The 8,881-nt window shown below is 35.6% G+C and overlaps 1 protein-coding gene across 1 annotated transcript; it reads right to left on the reverse strand.

The window, feature by feature from the left end:
• Positions 1 to 452: 452 nt before the first annotated feature.
• Positions 453 to 6,950, reverse strand: klf6a (Kruppel like factor 6a). Its single transcript, XM_006642870.3, has 4 exons — positions 6,637 to 6,950; positions 4,289 to 4,862; positions 3,347 to 3,470; positions 453 to 2,976 (listed from the first exon to the last, which is right to left on the reverse strand). The coding sequence occupies exons 1-4, from the start codon at positions 6,736 to 6,738 to the stop codon at positions 2,925 to 2,927; spliced, it is 852 nt and encodes a 283-aa protein (XP_006642933.1). The 5' UTR covers positions 6,739 to 6,950; the 3' UTR covers positions 453 to 2,924.
• Positions 6,951 to 8,881: the final 1,931 nt, after the last annotated feature.

Raw genomic sequence — 8,881 nt, forward strand, 5'->3', positions numbered from 1 at the left:
TCTACCTTCTATAGGTATCCAACCATTTGAACTATGTCACGAATTGTTTATCCTCCTTTTTGTGGTTTATATTTGTGTAGTTCTAGACTTGGAGATTATAACTACCATCCGACAATCTCGGCCAACAACAACTGTTTTAATTTGTCTAGCTGCACTTTGAGAATTCATTACAGTACATAATTATGGTTTTGTCTTGACTTTCAGCATTATAGTTATGTTCCTCACCATGTTAGACAATACATTTGGTCTAATACCAATTACTATTAACACTTGTTGTCAAAGAAAAGTGTAAAGTCTTGTTCAAACTGTGGAGCTGTTTTACTATAACAGGCAAAGGACAAATTATTTAATCACCTTAAAAGTGTCATGATCTATCAACCCTTTGGAACTTTGAAAATTCATCAAAGAATGAAAAAATATAAAAATAAGAGTAATAATGAAAACAACAATGGTTCTGATAAGAATTTTTTTTCTTGTTATTCCAATAAAAAATACATTCATACAGAAATATAACAATTTTGCAAAACAATTTCAAATAAAATCTTGTAAAGCAAAAAAAAAATCTTACAAAAATTTTACAAAGAGATTCTTTAGATAACAGGGCATTTTGAAAGAATGAGCAGTATCAGTAATAGAAACATTTGTTGGTCAAGTTGCAAGCAAATATTTCAGCTTCATTAAGGCTCAATTACCACCTGAGTGTTTGAGGCAATTCATTTCTAGCCTAAACCCTTGATATACTCTAAACGCAGAGATTTGATCAAGTTTCACTTGTTGGTTTTTGTACACCCTTCTACTAAAGGTTATACAGTATTCATTAGTTTCTGTGCTACACTAGATGTCTTGCCAATGAAAATTGCATTTAAAACATGCAGTAGGTTTCTGACATTAAATCAACAAAGGGGGTTGCACTGCCAATTTTTTAACCATCCATTCACAACTGAACCAATCTTGTTTCCTTCTATTACGAAGAGATGCAGAAATGCAATGTCAGTTGTTACATAAAAAGTTAAAAAAACTACAATTTTGGTCCCTTCCCCTGCAAAACTAAAGAATCTCTAAAAACAATCTAAATTCACAGTCTCTATACAGAAAAGGCTAAGTTGCCCTTCAGTGATTAAATCAGAAATTTAATTTAGAAATCATTAATTCATCAGGTAATTGGGTTTTTTTAAACTGGAATTCTGTTCATAATTTTACAAAGCTTAGGTTAAAACCCCACTCTTGAGGACAGGTCAATAATCAACATCCAGAGTCAGCAGTCTGAAACATTCCATGCCAACAAAGCCTTTATCAATTCATTTAAGAGAGGCAGTACAAGGCAGGGCCTGTCTGACACTTGCTTGTTAATTGCAATAAATCTTCATTTGTCCTCATTCATGACTGCATGAACTAGAGCTTTTGTGTATTTCCATTCTAGATGCTTGATTCATAGAGGCAACTGTAGCATATTCCTTCAGTTTGACACAGTATAAAAAGACCCTCTTTTTAACTTCAACTTAAAAAACGTGTTTGTTACAGTTAAAGTGTATATGAATATGTACCATTCAAATTAAATTTCCTCTACAAATACTGTGCACATTTATATACTACACAGTAGTAAATATATTTAACAAAAGTGTTTTAAGTGCTGTATATAATTTCTGTCATGTCTGAATTCTTATGACTTGATACAAACAAAGGTAAAAACTGTTTTGAGATAACATGCAAGATTCTCAAATGATGCATTTAGTCTAAAAAAAAGACTATACTGATACGTTAAACTAGTTTGGTACTTGAAAACTATAAGGGCTTCCATTTTTTGTTTCCCACAACTGAAAAGGTGCAACTTCACGTGAAATAGAGCCTTAATAAAGCTATTCATCACCCATACCACTATATGCGACCCCCAAGTGAATAATCCACCTCACAGGACAAGGTCACTTGCATAAGGCACCATTAAGGCCAACAGTGCATTAACAGGTAGGAAAAAAGAAAAGAAATTAGTCCTGAAGGCATAAATAAGTAAAACAAAATAGCTGCATGAGTAATCAGTTGCTAAGCAATAGTGGTTTCTCCAACCAAAAAAAGAGGAAATTATCAAGGCATTTATGTACAATATTGTAACATTTAACCAATTGTATTTAGCTGCTCTTTATTGGAATCAATTTGCAGTCCTGATTACAAAGAACAGGAAGTGTACAACCCAAGAACCATGCAACACCTGTCTATTATAATGAAGTTATAGTTGTTATATCTCTAAATACACAGCTTATACAATGGACTACAATTGAGCTTTGTAGCATGTAAAACAAGCTACTTAACACATTGCACATTTATTAGCTGCACCAAACACCAAAAAAGCTCCTCTCATTCAGGAATGGGTTTCCGCCTCAGGGAAGGGCTGCTTCCTTGATTTGACCTATGGACAACAATACCCTCTGGGAAGCGTTTGGTGACAAACCCAATTCCAGGCTCATTCCTCCACTCAGACATTCAAACTCATTTTCTCACAGTTGTACTCACGACCACAAAAGGAAACAAGCACATAATTGCTCCTCATACCACTCAGCCAACAGCAACACTGGTTCCTCCTACCACACAGCGCAGTCACCCAGTCATAAACATTCTCAGTGCACATGCTCACTGCAAAGGCTTTCGGGAGCCAATCTCGTTGGGTACCAGTGTATGTGTCCAGGAATCCCTCAAGCATCACGCACCATACAAACTTTTTTAAATTCTTTTTCTCATTTTCTTACGCTTTGCTGCTTCATACATGAAATTGTTTCAACAACCTTCAGACCACCTTCTTTGAAAGGTCCTGGAGGCACTAGGTATGGTGCAAAATGGCATGCTTTGGCTGGAACACACATCCCTCCACTCAGGGCAGTTCAACCTTGAAGCTGGTCAGCAGACAAGATTTCCCCTCGTTTTCTCTGGCCTGTTCAAAGGTGTCTCTTCATATGAAGAGCCAGGTGGTCAGATCTAGAGAAACACCTGCAAACCAAACAGGAAAATAGTTGTAGCTCAAAATTGCTGGTGCAGCTGCCACTGATTTTAGTTTTATTCAAACACTGATATGTATTTTTTTTGTCCTTTTGTGGACATGCTATTCAATCATATACACAAATTATAGATTCCATACACCCACCCAAAAAACTAAAAGGGGGTTTTAGCAAGTGCAAAAATGAAACATATTCCTTTTTTCAAAACTGTGGATGCATTAAATGGATCAATGAGAGGTGGTAAATGAAAACCTTTGTCTACACAAAACCATCTCGCCAACCAAAACCCAAAGTTCTGACAGCTTTTTTTAAAGAGAAAAATTTGTAATGGATTCAAAAGACACAAAAGTCTTGGCTCATACCTGTCACAGTGACTGCATTTAAATGGCTTTGCACCAGTGTGCTTCCTGAAGTGCCTGGTTAACTCATCACTTCGTGCAAAACGCCACTCACAGCCTTCCCAAGAACACCTGTAAGGCTTTTCACCTGCAAGTCAACAAACACCATCAATAATAAGATTAATTAAATACTAAAATGTGCTCACCATTTCATTATATCCTCAACTGGCTGTAAATCTGATTGTGTTTACATGGCAGGAAGATAAATGTAAGCCTTTCTTGATCAAATAAAACACTGTCTTTATTGGACATTTTAGGTGACTGTCAATTAATCGATGTCAAATGGGACAATAAAGGCAACATAAGGTGCAAGGTTGCAAGAGATTTCAAAAACCCAAAGAAACATTTGGTTATTTAATGTCACTGGAGTTGTTTTGTCTGGGTCACAATAGCTTCTTAAAAGCACAGAAAGAATGCATGGAATGTACCAATGCAAGTAAAATGAAGGACGATTTAAAAATGGTGAAAACATGGAAGGGGGTGTTGTGAATACATTTTCCTCTATACTCATCATGAATTCTGTACTCATTCTGAATAATTCAAATAACTGAAAATAAATGTATTTTATGCCTTATTACAATCAAGTTACTATTCAGGTATTTTCAAATCTTTCAAACGTACCCCTCAACACTAATACGCATCAGTTTGGCAGTATTTCAAAAACAAATGTTGTATATTTATATAAAAACAACAATAATCAATAATGACAAAAACACACCCAGAGATACAGTGTGTAGATAAAAATAGCACACATCATGCATTTTGTAGAAATCTAAATAAATTTAAATTTTTGCTCACTTTAAAAATCAAAACCAACACATAGAACATAAAACTGCGTTGAAATCTGAACATGATAACAGAGGTTATCCCACTTTTGTTAACACCAATTAAAAAAACAGTACCTACCTGTATGAGTGCGCTGATGTGCTTTTAAGTGAGAACTTTTTGTGTAAACCTTCCTGCACCCATTGAAATGACACCTATGTACTCGTCTTCTTCCATCTGGTGAAGTCTCTCCACTCGCAGGACTAGTCTTTTCTATAGTCTTTCCAACACTGCCAGCTCGAATTTTCCCAGGTGAATGCAATTCAGTTTGTACGCCATTCCAAACCTGCGGGACAGTGGATTCTTTACTCAGCTCTGGAGATGATGGTGGGGTGGTAATAACTGAAGAGCTTAAATGTCCAGAATTGACCAAAACATCATTTAAAGGATTTGAAGTAAAATTAAGAGTTGGCGAGAGCTCCTCTGAGCTATCGGATGCCTCACTGCTGGCATCAGAGTTTAAGCTGTTGGTCTCCAAATTTTGGTTATCCTGATTGTCCTCCTCTTTAACATGAGGAATCTTTGGATCAGACTCCCCTTTGTCTCCACAAGCCAAGATGAGTTTGCTCCAGAGGTCCTCCTGAGTGTCAAACTTGATATCTGAGGCAGAAACGTACGGCTCACTTTGAAGATATCTTTCAAACTCCAAGCATGTCTAAAGGGGGGAAAAAAATACAGATTACCTCTTCTAGAAATAATGAGTCTGAAAAGCAGTGTACTCACTTTCAACTGGCATTATATAGAGACACATATCAATGAGGCTTTATTTGACCACACATATCCTGAGCAGTAACTGAACTCAGAACACTTTCCTAGAAACAACTGTCAAGTTCAGTAATTACTGTCACACCATGCAATTGACAGATCTTAAAATACTTGCTGTAAACATAGCAAGTTAACATCAGAACACAAAAAAGGGAAATCAGTGATATAAAAAACTTTTTAGTCCTACTGTTAACACAACTTAATATTAAACCAAAGCTGTAAGGCTATGAGTCATGAAGCTATTTTCTTTTAAAGGAAGCCAGGGAACTTCCTCTGTATTTGGCATTTAGCCAATGAAGTTTCATTATACATGCACACAATCCGACCCCCCTTCTCCTAATGCATAAACGCACTCACGTATATTCAAAAAGGTTTTTTTTAAAGTGATGGTCTAATTTTGTCAAATTGCCCTGCATCACAAATTGAATAGCTGACTTCGGTATTCACATTTTAAAAAAGTCCCCGCTCGAACGATGAAAGCACTCTTTTTAAACATTTTATCAAATTATTTCAAGATATCATGTTCACTGGGCAAGTTGCTGCTAACATCATTATACTCTGCACAATGTCAAAAGACGATCCAATCTATTTTCCCCAAGAAGCTTGCGATTGGTATAAGCCGTGTTCATTAGAGAATGGCAATAAAAACACAACCATTATTGATTTACCAAGAAATAAAGACAGCATTTATTATCATATTGTTTAAAATTCTAACTATCACCCTGATCTACATCCTCCATTATGCAGATTGCAAAATCGAGAATGGATCTCTGAGAAGGTTTAAACGCCTCAGAGGCCAGGGGAAGAACTTGGCAAAAAGCCCGAATCCCAAATGCCTGAAGGAAACTACTTGGATCAATTTCAATCACGTACGAACTGCAACAGTTTCTTTGAAGGAAAAAAAAAACATGCAAATTGTGTATGCCTGTAAAGATTTTCACGTTAGCTTGGTGGCATTGCTTTCCTTTAAATAGTCGTGCCAGACACCAAACTGTTAAATTAAGTTTGCGCTCACTTTAAAGACGGCTCAGTTTGAAAAGGCAAACATCAAGACGACTTCAATAACCACACTCAAAGTCCAAATATAACAAGTGTTATGTCCCAGTAACAAGTAAAAAACAATACTAAATGTAAATACTAATTAAACCAAACGTTGTGACTGTGCCACATTCTTCTTTGAAAGTGTAACTGTTTCCAGTAAATTGTAAATAAAAATAGAATAACATTGCATCAGTTTCATTCATTTACTGAAGCTGTCAGTACAAATGGAGGTTCTTTAAACCAATTATACTGACAAAACCTTCCGATATTAAATGTGTATATAATAACAAATCAAAGAAACAGAATCACTAAGAGAATCATATATTAATATCTGCGCATGTAGAGATAATAAAATCCATATGTTCTATCTGGAATTAATTCTGCAACCCTTAACTTTGATTTTAACTTAAAATAACGCGAGGAGTAGGTGTGCATAATTGTATCGTGACAGTACATGGATCAAAGTAGTATCTGGGTAATTATTGATACTTGTTTACTACCACATGTAAAAGCTTTAAAGTTCCTGATCTGGACATAAATATAGAGCACAAAGGCTGACAATAGCTTGGTTTTATTGTAAAGATCTGTGCTTCAATAGGTTAGTAAATATTTTTAAAAATTACCTGCTGCCAATACTCTTCAAGAGATGGTAAAGCGGAAAAGTACCCAGTGTCATGCACGATCTGAAGCTCCTGAAAGATGCTGCACATAGGTAGGACATCCATTTTAATCCAAGAAATACGTATAGTAAATTTAAGATATTTATAATGTTTGGCTCTTTCTCTTATTTATGACAATTGATCTCGGTGTAGTTGCACATGCGATTGCACAGCAATAAAACGTTGCTTTGCTTCCCGTTGTCGAGAAAAGCAACAACCTCTACTGCACTCTATTTGCAAACACTGAACAAACTGCAAGATGTACACTCTGTAAACTTCCCTATTCAAACCTTGCAGCCAGCCTCCCCCTCGTGACCGTATTACGCTTTTGGAAAATTAACCAATCATGTCGTACCAGCTTGCCCGCGCGCCTATGATATCACCGTCAACCAATCGTAAGCGTCTCCTGACATAAAATTGTCATCTTGGAGGTTGTGATTGGCTCATTTGTCTTGACAGGGCCGTTTGCCTATTGGAGAATGTAGAATCTATTTTTAGATCAGTATATATATGTTGTGCTTCCAGGTTTGGATGTAGCCATTTTTCGGTCATTTTGCTCTGTGGTTGATGGCCACAGAGAGCGCTTCTGAGCTACGAGTACGTATTTTGGAAGCAAGTTTTTTGTTATTCCTCCTTTAACCATTTAAGCTCAAGTTTTGGCTTTCCACGGTTATAATATCACGGTGCAAACCCAGACGAAAATATTTATAAAGTAAGATGTGTATTACAGATTTTACTTGAATAAAATTTTATAAATTTAATAATGTTATCGCAACACCCACATCGATGGATTTATAAAAACACATGGTCTAAAACACATATAAACGTATTAAATGCGTACAATTTTAATTTACTGAATATGTTTTCTTACGTTTTTAGTACCTTGAATAGTTGCACGTAGTTTCTTGTGTGTCTAAGAATGCACTTTACAATTCCACAGGGGGAGCCAAGCGCCACAACTGACAACGCTGCACAGTTAACATGTAGTGGCTGTAGTATATGTATAGCAACCTTGGTATGTGACTCTAATATATTTTATATAATTTCACGTCAAAATATGGTCATAGCTTAGGAATTTCTTGAGGTATGATAGCTATTTGTGTGGTATGGAAGTAAACAAAATTTTATAACGCTAAAATGTCTCAACATCAGCTGATTCTCCTGTTGCCAAGCTTAATATTTATTGCACACAACTTTGGAAACATCACTAAATTTGGAAGTTATGTTTTGGAAAAACAAAGCAAGTGTTTCTTTAACCTTTGTCTTTGTGTGAGTGGTGGTAAAAAATATGCCTTAAGCTGACACTTATACCCATAGGACAAAACTTTCTGTGCTTGTATCATTCCTCTGTGTCATGTCTTGTGTTCCCTTTATGTGCATCGATCCTTCACCTCGATGGCTGCTGTAGTTTTCAGAGTATTGGTACTACATTATTTCATAATGGAGAAATCAACTCAGACAATTCAGTATAGAACAAAACTAAGAAACTTAAACCCATTATTACTTATAAAAAAGAACACTAAGGATCTTTCCTTTAGTGCACTTCTAAGAAGTAGCCCATATCGAAAATGTTAAAGATACAAGCATCAAATATAAAATGTGATTGGCTGGATTTCAGCTGGCACATAGAGGTCCATCAAAAAAAAAAATACTCTGCACCAAATTCTTCTGGATTCAGGATTGTGAAACCTTCGGTAACAAATCTTCAAACCACATGGTTAAATGAAGTGCAAGGAAAATAGATCTGAAAACAGAACTTTATTTATTTTGTGGGACAGCCAAACTGCGGAGTAGTCTTGTGGCATGAGACACCCTCATGAACGATTTAATGTACCAGACCAAATATGTCCATTCTTAGCATACTAACATTGGATTGGAAGATTATTGCCTGTCATTTGAGTATTAGATTTGTTTTTTTCTGGAATTTTATTTTGGAGAATTAGTTATTTTATGATAACCATTCAAATTCTAAAAACAAATTTACTTTAAAGGACATCCCAGTTTTGGAATTATTAAAAGAAGACGTTTCCCCCTAAATGTATAAAACATGTCAAAATGCATGATGCTTATATAAGATAACAGCTTAACAAAGTGCTTACTGTAAATGTATTGTATTAAAGTGTTCAATTTTTATCTGAAAGAACACAATTTAGAAAATAGCTAGTACTACTGTAGTGTTAAACTGGGTTTTAGTTTTCAGTTTCCATTT

The sequence above is a fragment of the Lepisosteus oculatus genome, chromosome 6 (genome assembly GCF_040954835.1).
Source record: "Lepisosteus oculatus isolate fLepOcu1 chromosome 6, fLepOcu1.hap2, whole genome shotgun sequence".
In the NCBI taxonomy this organism is placed as follows: Eukaryota; Metazoa; Chordata; class Actinopteri; order Semionotiformes; family Lepisosteidae; genus Lepisosteus; species Lepisosteus oculatus.

Coding starts and splice junctions, on each gene's coding strand:
- klf6a (XM_006642870.3), bottom strand. CDS start 6,738: ATGGATGTCCTACCTATGTGCAGCATCTTTCAGGAGCTTCAGATCGTG. Junction 4,863..6,636: donor TTGAAGAGTATTGGCAGCAG/GTAATTTTTAAA, acceptor TCCCCCCTTTAG/ACATGCTTGGAGTTTGAAAG. Junction 2,977..3,346: donor AAATGCAGTCACTGTGACAG/GTATGAGCCAAG, acceptor TTTGGTTTGCAG/GTGTTTCTCTAGATCTGACC.